General features: G+C 39.4%; 1 protein-coding gene across 1 annotated transcript in view; it reads right to left on the reverse strand.

Moving 5' to 3' along the window:
• Window positions 1-15,520, reverse strand: part of TTC29 (tetratricopeptide repeat domain 29) — a 196,036-nt gene that overhangs the window by 90,179 nt on the left and 90,337 nt on the right. The window contains exons 6-7 of the mRNA XM_075257582.1: window positions 15,102-15,314; window positions 11,241-11,326 (exon numbers count right to left, since the gene is read on the reverse strand). Of these exons, the coding sequence (XP_075113683.1) occupies window positions 11,241-11,326; window positions 15,102-15,314 (299 nt within the window). The remainder of the gene's footprint in view (window positions 1-11,240; window positions 11,327-15,101; window positions 15,315-15,520) is intronic.

Below are 15,520 nucleotides of genomic sequence, written 5' to 3' on the forward strand. Positions count from 1 at the left end.
TACAATCCACACTACAATTTGTACAGTGAGTAAGTAATACAGCTTGTGATATGTGAACAATACCATGAACCATGCTGTCTTTGTGCCGTCAATCTGAGGGGGTCCCAAGTGTAGAATAAGGATAGGCTATTAATACTAGAAACTGGATAACCCCTTTAAAGCCTAGATAGAACTTACTGCACTTCTTTCATTGTCACCAATGATATTATACATCAACAAAACTAAATTTTTCTCATATGACTGTTTACAAGGTGAGGATATGCAATAGGCAAATCCACCATGGAAAATTCCAAATAGAAATGAACAGCTTATATTCAATTGGAAGCGATGCTTGGCTTTTCCGTGCTGAAACCACAATGATATTGAGCATGCTAAGAATATTAAAATAATTCTTTTCTACACTAATTTGAGAATGTGAAATAGGCATAAAATATCTTATTCATATCCACCGCAACTAAAATTATTGCAGATTCTGTGTGAACATGGTCTGAAAGTTGCAAACCTGTAAAAGCTTTGGTCTTGACAAATAAAAAGTTGGTTTCTGAAGCTTGTTCATTTCAAATTCTACAATATCTCTGAATATCTGTGCACAGGGAGAAGTGAGAGAGCAAAAGGACTTTTCTGGGTGAGCAGGTAAGATAAATACAGCACAAGCTATGTGAGTTATGGATCAACAAATCAGATGTGAACCTGTGCAATTGCACTGGGACTTTGTAATCCATTACCATCTTAGGGTATCGTCACATGTAGGACATTTGTCACAGACAATTCTGAAACTCAAAGTCCTTTCCATACTTGTAAGTGGGAATGGCTTAGCAGCATGTATTTAACATTTCTGTAAGCCCAATTTTCTTGGTAGTTTAAGAGCGACATTTCATGAAGAGTACCTCCATCACAGCAAAACAGCTGTCGGGAAGCTTGGGGGCTATTTGCTAGTCTGGTACAAGAACTTTTTGGTAACTGTGTTGCCCTAGAAATGGAGAACCTGAACATCCAATCGTAAAGGGATTCTATCATTGGCTCTAGTGATTTTTAACTAAGCATATATTTGCGTAGCCTTTAGAAAGGCTATTCCAGACATGCCTTTTGTTTAGTAATCCTCTCAGCCATTTATTAATTAACCTGCTTTAATTGATAAGCTAATTAACCACCACGGAGCACCCAGAAGTCTCAGTGAGCACTGTGTGCTGTGTGTAAACAAGGGGAAGGTGAGAGCAGGGAGGCTAATGAGTCATCATCATCATCAGCAGCAGCCTCCCTTCTCTCACCTCCCCCTTTTTACATACATCAGACAGTGCTCAGTGAACTTCTGGTGCTCCCAGGTGGATAATTAGCATATCTATAAAAGTGGGCTAATTTAAAAACGGCTGAAACGGCTGAGAGGATTAACAAATTAAAGGTATGTCTGGAATAGCCTTTCTAAAGGCTATGCAAATGTATGCTTAGTAAAAAATCACTAGAGCCAATGACAGACTCTCTTTAAAACTACAAGGCTGCACAGTTGCTGGTTTGTAGAAAAGGATAATGTCTTGTACACTGAATAACTAGAAGTACTTTCAGGTTTTTACTTTTGGCAGGAGATATAGTTTAATGGGTTTATCTACATTTACAACTGTTTTGTTTATTTATTTATTTTTTATTGTGGATAAACCCTTTAAGTTAAGATTAATAAATATTTTACTACAGGTTTCCTATTTAGAATAATAGAGTGTAGTTCAACTATAGGCTTGTCCATTATGTCAAAATGTTACAGCTGTGGGTGTTCTAATACTAGAACTCCAAGAGGTTCTGGTGCCTGGTGCTAAACATAACCAGAATGATGACAAAAGCAAAGAGTAGAAGGAGAAGATGCTGAGTGATCCTTGAATACAGCTTCAGTTCAGGTAGCTGGATGTGACTACTCAAACAATCAAAAGACGGTGCGAGGTGAGAGATTTTCTGCTAGGCAAATCAGCAATGTAGAGAACAGACATGAATGCTGATTCACCAACAATTGGCCAAAGACAAGTAATCTATCAACCTAGACAGTGCTAACATGAATGATGGTCTGAGTTGGCAGAAAGAAAGTGTAATCTCTCAAATCTTTGATTTGGGGCAGTGCTCTTGTATGGACATACTGTGGCACCTCATGTTTCAATTCTTTAGGTCTTATTGAAACATAGCAGACATGAGCATTACTTTGCACAAGTATTTTAACAATGAAATGAGGGTTGCATGGAAAGAAAAAAAGTATAAATCTATCCCAATATATTTTTCTGTGTGCCATAAAAATAATCGATCGAGTAGGTATTTGATCAAATACTATGGTATTCGAAATATTCATACTCGATCGAATTCTACTAGCTATTCGCAGTAAATATTCAATTCAGAACCAGCGTTGATTGGCCAAATGCATTCGGCAAATCAATGCTGGTTCTGCAGCAGGCTCGTCCTTGCTAGTCAGGAGAGCAGGCAGCTTGCTGTTATGAGGGAGCTGACTTTTTCTCATAGGAATGAATAGACCAGCATTGATTGGCCAGTGTACAGCATTCGGCCTATCAACGATGGTTCTGCCGGAGGCTCGTCTTTGAGGAGGCGGAGTCTAAGATAGGAACACAGCAGTCTCCATTGTGGTACACTGGCCAATCAACGCTGGTCAATGCATTCCTATGACAAAAAAGTCAGCTCCCTCGTAGCAAGCAAGGGCGAGTCTGCTGCAGAACCAGCGTTGATCTGCCGCAGGCTCGTCTTTGCTAGTCGGAAGAGCTGGCAGCTTGAGGGAGGGAGCTTACTTTTTATCAGCGCAACTGCAAGCGCTGTGAAGTTAAAGCGCACGGACCCCATAGACTATAATGAGGTCCGTGCACTTTCACTGCACAGCGCTCCTCCTAAACACTCTCCTCCTGCTACTCGTGGACTTTGTGACTCTCCTTTAGTCGAATAGTGGTTTCCCCTGAAACGAGCATTTTCCCCCCCATAGACTATAATGGAATTCGATATTCTATCGAGTAGTCAAATATTGAGGCTCTACTCGAAACAAATATCGAATCTCGAAAATTTCACTGTTCGCTCATCTCTAATAACCATCAATGTGCAATATGTGAATAAGGGCATAAGCAAATTTTACTTTATATATTTAAAATCGCAATGATAGATTTGCTTTAAATGTTAGTTTTATATCTAAAATCTCTTTGTTGTAAAGTAAAGCTTGTTAAGGTGCAGAAATGCTCTATTTTGAGGAGAAAGTATATTCCTAAAAATACTTATGATTTTGGCTACTTCATAGACCATGACCTGTTAGTTGTACTAGTCTTTGTTCTTTCCAACTGAACAAATCTGTCCAAAGACATTACATATTTTTGATTCTCAATCTGTTAACTCTGCACAAAGGTTACAAACATTAATTCACAAGTATAAAGTCTAAACAAAAATAAAACTTTAGTGCACGATTCTTCCTGCACTAGGATTCATTGTAAATTCACTCTGTTTTGCATTTAGTATACAAAATACATTTTACCTCAATAAATGAAAATGGTCACTGGGTAATAGAGTCAGGTTAGAGTCATGTGTGAAATTATGTGTTAGGCTGGGTTCACACTACCGCCACTGTCTGCCCCGGGGTTTCCATCGTACACCCCGGGGTAACTGGACAGGGGATGGCTTGCTGGTGGTCAGCTTTAAAACCCATTGATTTGAATGGGTTTATAAAGGTGACTGCCGGTGTCTGTGTGCGGTCTCTCCACCTAGAAACTATTTTTTTGCACATACGACTTTGTGTCCATGCAAAAAAAAAAAAAACAGTTTTCAGGCAGAGAGGCCGCATACCATTGACCATCTGGTCCTTGTACAGAGGTGTTGTTGGTCTATATATAATATGATGTGTTTTTTTCGGCAATTTTCTGTATAGTAGTAATAATTCTCCCCAGTATAGCGGTATACACATAGCAGTTTCACAACTATATATATCTTTCCAATTTTTTTGTATTCCTGATCTTTTGAGACTATATCAATGCCACTGGAAGTGCAGCCCTGACTTCTGAAATGACTGAATATGATGGTGTTGGTATGTCATGTTATGGGGTCCCCGCTTTTAGTTTCGCCCAGGGCCACACTTTGTTTAAAACTGGCCCTGCACCCAGACTCTGCAAAGATCATCTGAGCATTGGTGCAGTGGATGGAATAATAGGAGCGAAGCTATAGTTACCTGGAGTTTCCATTATGCAGTGTATGGGGCTGCTGCATCATTCCTATTACTTGAATAGGAGCAACCTGCTAGAGCTGATTTCTACCAGGTCTGGGTGCCAGACCCCCACTGATCATGTACTGGTGACCCATCTTGTGGATAGGTCAGCAGTATGAAAACTCCATTGGACCCTGAAACCCTTTCAACAATACTTCACTTGAAGCACATTGTGAAGAATGGATCACTAAAATTGTATATAGCAAATTAATGATAAACATTTTAACAATTGTCCAAACCCACGCACTCCAATGAATATATGGAAATCATGACCAGTAGCCATCAAGGAGGCTTGTGTATTGGTATATTATACTGTATTTTGTGGCACTGTATTAGTAGAAGACCTTCAGTATAATGTACCCAATAATATTGTAACTTTACAAAGGTGATAATCTGCATTGAACAAAATGTATACTGTACATTTTAGGAAGCTTTAGACAAAATATTCTCATTTTGCTACAGTATAGCACAAGAATTGCTCTCCCTTCTCAGCTTTTCACCAACATATTTTATAGTGGCTTCTGTTAATCATAAACCCCTTTCTTGGCAAGTCGTCTACCAAGAAGTTATTAAACTCTCCAGCACCAGAGCACCGTGTCTTCAAACTTAAGTAGTTTTCTGTCAATCAAGTCACATACGTTCTTTTCAGTTTCTCTCTTCAATACCTTGGAGTTTTAGATTAACTATTCTTTTTTACATTTTTACTGGGAGGAACAATGATATAACAAGATTCGAACTGATGAAATGTGTTCTGTGTTCTACTTAGAGTCATATGCATCAAGTAACCTATACACACTTTAACATTCTCTAAAAACCCTGATATGCATGGGACTGACATCGTGTTGGATTATTAGATTCTCCTGAGCTCAGGGGAGCTCCTTGATTACCAAAATAGAAAACCAAGCAATATCATTATATTACTATGTCAGATATATAAAGTTATGCCAAATATGATGGTGTCATTTAGATAAAACTATTTATTATTATTATTATTATTATTATTATTATTATTATTATTATTATTATTATTATTTTGAATGTCTTAGCTTTCTAGAAGTGGCTTATAGGCGGCTCATGTCCTGACCAGGAGTATGAGAACTTAACCTACTACATTTTTCTAATGATGTGCAGATGTCAACCTAGAAGACACCACTGGTTGATTTGTGAATGTGGCAAAAGTAAGAGTGGACTGTTAAGAGGTGTTGCCCGTATAAAAGGCATAGTTACATATATCCAGATCGCATATAATAATTTTAGGCCCCTGATTGTTATTTTTTAAATAAGAAAAATCAGTTAGTGATCACTGTAAATGTTTTCTACAATATATATATAAAACTTTGTTAATTTAATAATAATTTTTTTTTTTTTTGCTAAAGCCTGCATGTGTACAATTTATAGAGAAATCTCTCTATATACCAGTATATTGTATGCTTAAAAATATATTTATAAGCATACATTGTACTGGCAAATAGATATATCTCTATACATTTTTTTTTTATGTAGATTGTGAGCCCCATATAGGGTTCACAATGTACATTTTTCCCTATCAGTATGTCTTTGGAGTATGGGATGGAAATCCATGCAAACACGTGGAGAACATACAAACTCCTTGCAGATGTTTTTTTTTTTTGCCATTGGTTGGATTCGAACTGAGGACTGCCAGCGCTGCAATGCTAACCACTGAGCCACCATGTGGTCCCCTATATCTCTATACATTATGTAGGGACATTACAATATTATTGCAGCTTGGTAAAAGAAAAAGAACTCTATTGAAACTAATGGAGCTTGTGGCTCAATCAGTAGGATAGTCAGCCTCAAAGGAGTTGTCTAGGAAAAAATGAACAAACCATTTAATTTTTAAATCAATCGGGGCAGTGAAAAAAATAAAAAAATTCATACTCACCTTTCCACAGTGCTCCAGTGCCTTTCAGGGCGGTCCAGTCTTCTTGCTCCAGTTTTGATGTGTGGTGAAAGTCCCAGCCAATCAGCAGCCTCAGCAAAGGGCATCCGATGTCACTACCCATGCTGAGGCCACCTATTGGCCTCAGAGGTCATGTGACAGAACTCTGGAAGAGACCCATGAAAAGAGGCCGGAGCAGAAGAACCAGATTGTGATGGGAGGAAACCAGAGCACCGGGGACAGGTATGATTTTAAAAAAATGCCTGGACAACCTCTTTAAATACTCTGTGTTATGGGTTCAAAACCCTTCATATACCAAATGAAAAAATTTATAAAGTTAAACGTTAAATTCACAGAGGATCTCCTGGCAACCTTTTTATTAATATTTACAATGTAGTGAATACTAATGAGCTGGCAACCAGGTAAAAAAAAAGACTATTCATCAGGTCATCGGGGGAGGGATTCTGAAAAGCAGGAGACTTCCGGGATGTGTGTGGTGCATAAGTATGATGATCTGCAACTCTCAGGCACCGTGATTGCCTGGAAATTTTTATTATTATTATAGTATAACATCATTATTACCATTACTACTACTACCAATAATAATAAAGAAAGTCAATTGCATTAAAAAAAAGAAGCTTTATATAGTGGAGTGAAATATAATCCCCTAACAAATAATAACCTCACATGTTTTCAAAATGGTGCCAATTTAAATGTCAAACAATTCCAGCGCAACTTCTCAGCCAATCACTGGCTTATGTGGTCATATGTGCAAATACAGCACATGACAGCTGAGGCTAGTGATTGGCCGCAGCATTGACATTATTTCTGAATGTGATGTCATCACTACAGGACCAGGGGAAACCGGAGAGCCACAGACAGGAAGTGTGATACTCAAATGGTGGGACATTAAAAATGTTGAGTAGCCTGTTTCTTTCTTGTACAGTATTGTGCCCTTAGGTAATTTATAAACTTACAGGATCACCCCTTTAGTTTACTGTACGTTTACTCATGTCAGAACATAAAATATCATAAGGCTTCTTTTACATCCGCTCGGGGTGTCCGACCAGCACAGATGTGACAGTAGCATAAGTAGATTATGTTGTTATAAGTTACAAGTTTTAAGCCATCAGACAATATATGGTATAATGAAAATTTTAATGTAAAATTTAAATCTAAATGTGTTTAACCCTAATCATAAGGCATCTCTGACTTGTCTATAGATTTAGCACATTTTACATTCAATTCTTTCCTTTCCCACAGCAGGCAACACAAATAGGCTGGAAGTGTATGGAGTCTTAGAGGCTCACTCAGGGACACTCTTTAGTCTTTAAGTTCCTGCACAGTACAGGGGAACTCTGTCTAGTGTCTGTAAAGAAATTGGATATATTCATGATGTATTTTGAGGCTGATGGTACTTGAACAAGTCATTAAGATTATATTGGTTTATAGTGAAATATTACTTATAATTTTATTATTCATTATAGTTTTATTTGTAAATTGGCCATAAAAGATGTTAGTATTCTGTGATTTATGAATAAGTTGTTCAGACAAAAAGAGAAATTCCGTTTGGTGACTATTTCCTTAAATAAAACTGTTTCACAGACGCTTCCCTTGGTATAAATATGGTATAGTGTTGGAGTTCATTTAATCTCTGAAGTGACTGTTGCTTTCCGTAAATTTGTGAAACATCCCATGTATGTGACTTCAAAATTTTGTCTTCTTAAAAAGATTATGCCAACAGTATTTATTCTCTATCCATGAGATAAATTGCTGATTGGTGGGGTGGGGGGTCTAGGTGCTTAGCATAACCCCATTAATTTGGTTCCTCAGCTGCTGGCATGTAAGAACCCTGTGCCTGTAGACTTACTGAATGTACCTTCAGTCACTCTCCATCCATTCTGACATACCGTTCTTAAACACAATGCTGACCAGGATTCAATTAAAGGGGCTCTATCATTGGGAAAAGTAATTTTTAACTAATCACATCCTTGCATAGCCTTTAGAATTAGAAAGGCTATTCCACACGTACCTTTAGTATGTAAATTGCCTCAGTGGTTTTTGAATAAGTCTGTTTTTAGTCATATGCTAATTAGACTTGGTGCATCATCGTGCACCCTCTTTGCTATTGTTTCCTATGGGCGTATACAGCACAGGCTGCTGCTGACTTCCTGCTTGCACACATAGGAGAGAATAGCAGGGACGAGTGCTGCTGGGAAATTCCTGTGCTGGCTGGAAGCTCATTAGCATATGAATAAATCTGATTTATTCAAAAACCACTGAGGCAATCTACATACTAAAGGTAGGTGTGGAATAGCCTTTCTAAAGGCTATGCAAGGATGTGATTAGTTAAAAATGACTTTTCCCAATGATAGAGCCCTTTTAATGGCAAATTATAAGATTTTGTTTCAAATATTTCCTCTGTAGAGGAAGTGGTGAAACATGCAGACTTGCCAAATGGTTTTATTTACATTTTTTCAATGTCAGCTTTATATACTTTCAGGACCAACAGTGTACATGACATTTTTTGAATTAATATAAGTTTTTGAAATTATTAACTGCGCAGCTTGTGCTATATGCATTTTACACTCACTGACCTACCCACCAAGAGGGAGTTGTTGGATTTGAATGAAACCTTACATGTGTGAAAGTAATGATGATATATATGTACACACACACACACACACACACTATATATATGTGTGTGTGTGTGTGTGTGTGATTTCAATATTAGAGCAATAGGATATCTTTATTAGGGAAGGCTCTAGTATCCTGTTGAGCCACCTGTCCACCTGTAGCCTGCTCACAAAATGACAATTGATTGGGCATTGAGGCAGATTTCGTATGGAATCCTGCAGCTCATTTGCCCACAGATGTTGCAGCTGGGTGGTAATGTGTGTGGGGAAGCATTATTATTCTGAAAAATGCCAGTAGAAAGACCTTCTATGAAGCAACACATGTAACTGAAGGATGTTCTGCACATATTGCTGATCTATTAGTGTCCCTTGTATCACTACTAGGAGTGACCGACAGTCACTTTCACACATGTAAGGTTTCATTCAAATCCAACAACTCCCTCTTGGTGGGATAGTCAGTGAGTGTAAAATGCATATGGCACAAGCTGCGCAGTTAATAATTTCAAAAACTTATATTAAATCAAAAAAGTTGGGGGTATGTTGTTCCACAGCAAATGCAGGATTGAAAGACACTACAAGGCTTCTTTGTTCAAACTCTACCCTAATCTGATCCCAAAAAGAACCTGGATTTGTCTCTAAAGATGGTATGATTCCAGTGCATGGCAGTCCAGGTTTCATATTCAAGATTGCAAACAAAGGCAGCTGTGAGTGTCTGTCAGTGGCAGGACATGTAATGCATATTGCAGGGTATTTGTTCATATTGTTTGCCAATTTGTCTGTGTCTTGCATTGTACTTTTGGGGGATTTGGCTGACCTCCATTTTGGTTCATGCTTGCCACCCATCTGTCCAAGGCTAAATTTTAATTAGAGCATAATATGGGCAAACTCCACACCCCTATTCATTTAGAGGACATAGTTCCAAAAAAATGAGAATGTTTGTGGTGTATGAAGGGCATGATATGATTGAAAAACTCATTTGCCCATAATTCATGGGAGACCATGGCCCTAAGAGAGGTGAGTCATTTAGTGTAGGGACCCTCATAACAGGGCAGGTGGGATTACAGTTACAGTTTGTACACCAAGTACTTTATATTCATCTATCCTTATATACAGTAGGTATTTGCACTAATGCTATTGGTGCTAGCAGAGTGTTGTTGAAATTTTTTTTTTTGTTTTTTTACATAATGGTCACTGTGACATCTTCTAATAAGTGCCTGGCAGAGACGGGAGTGTGTAATGAAGGTACCACCTGTTTCTTGATAGTGAGCAAACAAATTGTGGCATCTGCATGTGCTTGTTGATGGATCATATAACCCTCTCTACTGATGGTCCTTCTGGGCCATCCAGAGCCTGTCTGGCATCTGTATGTGCCCTTATGTAACCAATGCTCCAAGCATCTCTGTAACATCTCTGCCTGTTTTGGTCTCTGCGCCACCCTCTGCTCGCATGTTGCAGTGCAGGAGGCATGCACAGTTTGATAACTTTGATAACTGAACACTGTCCTATTCCTTCACCTTGTTAATTGATTTTCCCCCACACCCGTCTCCTTCACCTTCATTTCCCTCTGCTCCTCTAAGAGTTAAGTTTTGTTTTGCCCTGTGATTGACAGCCTGCTTTCCTGTCAGGTCCAGGGCGGGTTCTTCCACCCTATTTATTCTTGGTTCGCATTCACATTGTTGCTTGCTATTGCCTCGTGCTTGCTGGTGTTTTCACTTGCTTTTTTGTTACTTGTATTCTTAATCCTGACCTAGGCTTTTCCTATTGACTATTCTTTTGGACTTCGATTTGGCACTGCATTGCTCGACTGTTACCACACCCTGGCTAGCTGACCTCCCTTTGATACTGTTTGTCTTGTCTGCGTTTTGTGTATCACATATATAGCAAGGGATCGTCTCCAAGTTGCTGCCTATTACATAGGATAGGGCCTGGCAAGAGGAAGGGACAGTGGGGGGCCTCAGCTTAGGGCTCACTGTCTCTTGTGCCCCTTCCTCCAGGGTTCTCGAGCAGCTACTGGGGAATTGTCATCTACACGCTGGGAAACTGCTGTCTGCACTTCCCTAACAATCTCCTAACAAATATGGCAGAACAGTCTAAAGGTAGAAAATTGCCAAAGTGACTATCTTGATTTTCTAAGTCTTATGATCTACCCCTTCTTTGTCAGCTGGGCATGTCTTTGAGTGCATCGTAGAGGCATGTCAAGCAGTCAGTGCTCTCTCACCAAAAGGTACCCTACCTAAAACTAGCCTCTGAGGGCCTATTTACAGGACAGCAGGGCAGCTCTTTTACACCATCGTATGGCATGACCAAGCTTCTAATCAGACCATACCTGTAATTATTTACATATATGTCAGACATACCTACATGTCGAGTTTTGCAGCAATCCAACATTTCTAACTGGGTACATTATAGTTTTTCTAACTGAGTTTATATTAGAATACATCAATATATTTTTGATTAATACACATCATATTGTTACTTCACTTACTTTGATTGCAATTTGTGGATTTCCAGATGAAATATGAGCTAACCCCAGTCGATATGCTGCTTCACCTTCCATTTTTTTATCATGTCCTAAAAGAAAAGCAAACTTGACTGAAAAATATGAGACATATCTTATAGAAATTGTTTAACAACCACCTCTGTCAATTTCTCCTATTAGGGCATATAGATATCATAAAGAGGGAAGACCCAACTATGTGTGCATATATCACAGGAACCAACATTCATCTGAACTGCTGATTGCCAGGTTAGAACTATATACAATGTGTGATAGCTATTTTACGTTCAATATTAGACATTTTTTCTGTTTTAGCAAGTTGTTATAAATCAGGACATGTTCTATTTTTGGCCGTTTTGCTCACCCCCATTGAAGTTAATATGTCCATTTTTAACAGCCATCAATTCCGATTTGCTTGGGTGTATTAAGTGGACCAGTAGGTTGGGTAAAAAAAAACATAAAATAAGACTCAATGAGATTCATCCATTTTTTAATGGTCCATTAAACATGGATGCAAAACAGACATTCAAAAAAACCACAAAACAGATGTACAGTATTCTTAATGGCTCCTAAATGTCCTTGATTGTGTGAATATAGACTTAAAGAGGACCTTTCACCATATCTGGGCACAGGCAGTGTTATATACTGCCAGAAAGCTGTCAGTGCGCTGAATTCAGCGCACTGTCGGCTTTCCCGATCCATGCCCGGTGTAAAGCGCTATCGGTCCCAGTACCGTAGCGCTTTACAGTCAGAAGGGCGTTTCTGACCATTAGCCAGGAACGTCCTTCTGCCTCGCGGCGCCTATCGCGCTGTGCTGTGGAGCGGGGAGGAACGCCCCCTCCCTCTCCTGATAATACTCGTCTATGGACGAGCGCTGTGAGCAGAGGGAGGGGGCGTTCCTCCCGGCTCCACAGCACAGCGCGATAGGCGCCGCGAGGCAGAAGGACGTTCCTGGCTAATGGTCAGAAACGCCCTCCTGACCATAGAAGAGCTACGGTACCGGGCCGTAAGCTCTTCACACCGGGCACAGATCGGGAAAGCCGACAGTGCGCTGAATTCAGCGCACTGTCAGCTTTCTGGCAGTATATAGAACTGCCTGTGCCCAAAAGTGGTGAAAGGTCCTCTTTAAGGACATCACATTTTTAAAATGGTGTTATTTAGGTAATACAACCCCTTCTGTTACAGCTATGAATGGATATCTTGTACTGATCAACTTCAGTCCTAGAATGTAAGTCTATAGTCATTTCATAACGATTATAGTATCTAAAATACACATATATCACATTTGAGAACACCACTTCAAGACTAGTAAAAAACAACCACATTTGTAGGAAAATATTACATTGGCCTCAGCTCTTTTACCTCATACCAAAATATTTTTTTAAAAATATGATGTTTTGTTCATGTCACTATTGATATTTCAAAACATATTCCATTGCAGTGGCTACTGAGCAGTCATAGTAAACATAGTGAACACTGTTTTAGAAGGATAATTTTTTTTTATAAATAGAGTTCCAGATTTACTAAAAGTAAACTTAGACAGGTAGTCTGAAAAGTGCATTGAGTGTTCTGCAGCTGCTGAGAAATACAGAGGTCACAAGCAAGTTAAAGGCAAGGGGGCTCTGGTCCTGTTCATTAACAAAAGGTGGTGTCCGAGTGCCCATATAACAGTGTGGTACTGCCACTGCTGCAAAGATGTTGAGATTCTAGTGGTCACTACGCCTCTATACTACCTCCCTAGGGAGTACTCGGTAGTAGTCATTATTGCAGTGTACATACCTCGCTCTGCTGCTTGTGGCAGTGCCTACAATGCTCTTGCTGGCGAGGTATAAGGGCTACAAATATGATATACCCAAGCACTCGTGACTACGTTGATATCACTGGCCATCTTCCAAATTTTTCCAATATGCTGAGGAGCCGACAAGGGAAGACAAAACACTGGAACTGATGTTTGCCAATGTCGTAGACACCTACAGACAAGGGTGCAACCCGGAAAGATGGGGCTCCATAGAAAACTTTTGATTGGGGCATCCCGAAACCCCACATGGTATAACACCCCTTTTAATGGCCACCACTTGGTATAATGTCCCCTTTACTGATCCTTTCACAGAGTATATTGCCCCTTTATTGCCCCCATGCAATATATTGCCTATTTTATTGCACCCAGTCTCTATTGCAGGCCACCATACAGTAAGTGCCTTCGATACAGGTCCCCATACAGTAAGAGCCCCTGTTACAGACCCAAAGTAAGGGCCTTATTGTATGGGTTCTGTAAAAAGGCTTTCTACTGTATGGGAGACTGTAACAGGGTTCCTTACTGTATGGGGGGGCTTTATGTATGGGGGCCTGTAGCAAGGGCCCTTACTGTATTTAGGCCTGCAACAGGGGCCCTTACTGAATGGAGATTAGTAATGGGCTCTTACTGTTGAGTCTGTTAAAACTGTAAATCAATATTTCAACAGATTCAGAAACACTGGTTTCGCCATCGAGGGTGGAGAAACATAAGCCTAAGAGAGCACAGGGTCCTTTGGTTAATAACAGTACCCAAGAAACCAATGTTAGTGATATGGCCAACTACCTCCCGATTGCGCTCATCTAACAGGCCATGACAGTCTTGCAGAAAATTCTGCTGTTCTACCTAATGGGCTGTGTGGCTCCCCCCCCCCTGAGGGTTTACAATGCCATGGTGTCTGACATGAAGAAGATTGAGAAAATAATTAGGTGGACTGGCTCTATGATCAGGACCGAGCTGGATGGCTGGGACATAGTCTTAAAGCTGAAAATTCTTAAAAAATTCTATTTAATTGTATGGGGTCTGTAACAAGGCTTTCTACTGTATGGGAGACTGTAACAGGGTTCCTTACTGTATGGGGGTTTTTATGTATGCATTGTTTCCATAGCTTTGTGATTGGTCAACAGAGTAAATTTAGTGTAATGTTTGTCCAGCCACCCTACTGTAATGAGAGTTTTAGGAGGTTATTCCCTCTGCCATAGCATGCTGCAATGGAACTGTCAATCACATCTTTGGGTACTCAGGGATAATCCTGATTTGAACCCCTCACTGACCCCCATGGACTACGTATGTATCCCTTTGACTGCAATGCACTGTATCATGTAATGAATGTAATATAATGCCGAACTGTTGGACAATGAATTTCCCTTGTGGATCAATGAAGTATTCTATTCTATTATTAGGGTTCAGCAGCCAAGTGAATTTTGGAGAGCAGACAGAAGGCTTCTTCAGTCATCAATCACAGTGAAGAAAAGAGAACAGAGGTGGCTGGGAACCAGGACTGACATCACAAGCCTGACCACTGCAGCAAGATAGCAGAAGTGGTTTGAAACCATTGTAGACACTGAAGAGACATATTAATCAGTATCTGACAAATGGAGCTATGTATTGGGTAAAACACTTCAGTTAGCGTATGCTACAACTTTATATATGATTCAGAAGATGGGAATACCCCTTTAATTCTTCTGTGACCTTTGCCTCACAAAGATGAATTACTTGTATGCCTTAATGTTTTAAAGCACAAAAATGAAAAAACAAACTGTTCTACAACAATATGACACAGAAAACAAAGTGACAACAAATTTACCTTTATAGAGCATTAACTTTTTGCAAAGCAGAACAAAATATGTTTCATAAATTTTGGTTTAGAACTCCAACTGCAAATTTCATACAATGAAGCCTGTTTTACAGAAAAGTAAATATATTGATGGCATTTGTCTCTGAAAATGGAAGGAAATGATCACCTAGCCAAACATTCTACAGCATTTAGTTTACTCGTGGGCAAAAGAAGAAGAGTACATTAAAAAATATATGTGAGAGTGTTATTTTCCACCTACCTTCTCTTGCCATATCAAGTGCTTTTATTAGAGTTTTGATGGCCTGTTGCCATTCTTTATTCTCTAGCATTTTGTCTGATAGCAATGTATATATTCTCCAGAGGTTCTCGCAGGCCAGTGAGTTGTGAGTGCGGCCTGTCTCATCCTTCCATATCCGGCCTACTGTCAAATGATAAAATGCCTCATAATGTTCAGCAGCCTTCTCCAACTGACCTACAATATATAAGACATGTATAAATATCATCACTCTGGACTACACAGCAGTAGTATATGTAATCTTTACATAGTCATAAAAAGGCATATTAAAAAGCTGCAATCCATATATAGTGGAATAGTAAATAATGGCAGAGAATAGAAAATGTTGCAACGTTCAGTCAAAGGGAAAAAGTGCATATTACGTGTATTAAAATCAATGTTAC

Source organism: Leptodactylus fuscus, chromosome 1, assembly GCF_031893055.1.
Source record: "Leptodactylus fuscus isolate aLepFus1 chromosome 1, aLepFus1.hap2, whole genome shotgun sequence".
Taxonomy (NCBI): Eukaryota; Metazoa; Chordata; class Amphibia; order Anura; family Leptodactylidae; genus Leptodactylus; species Leptodactylus fuscus.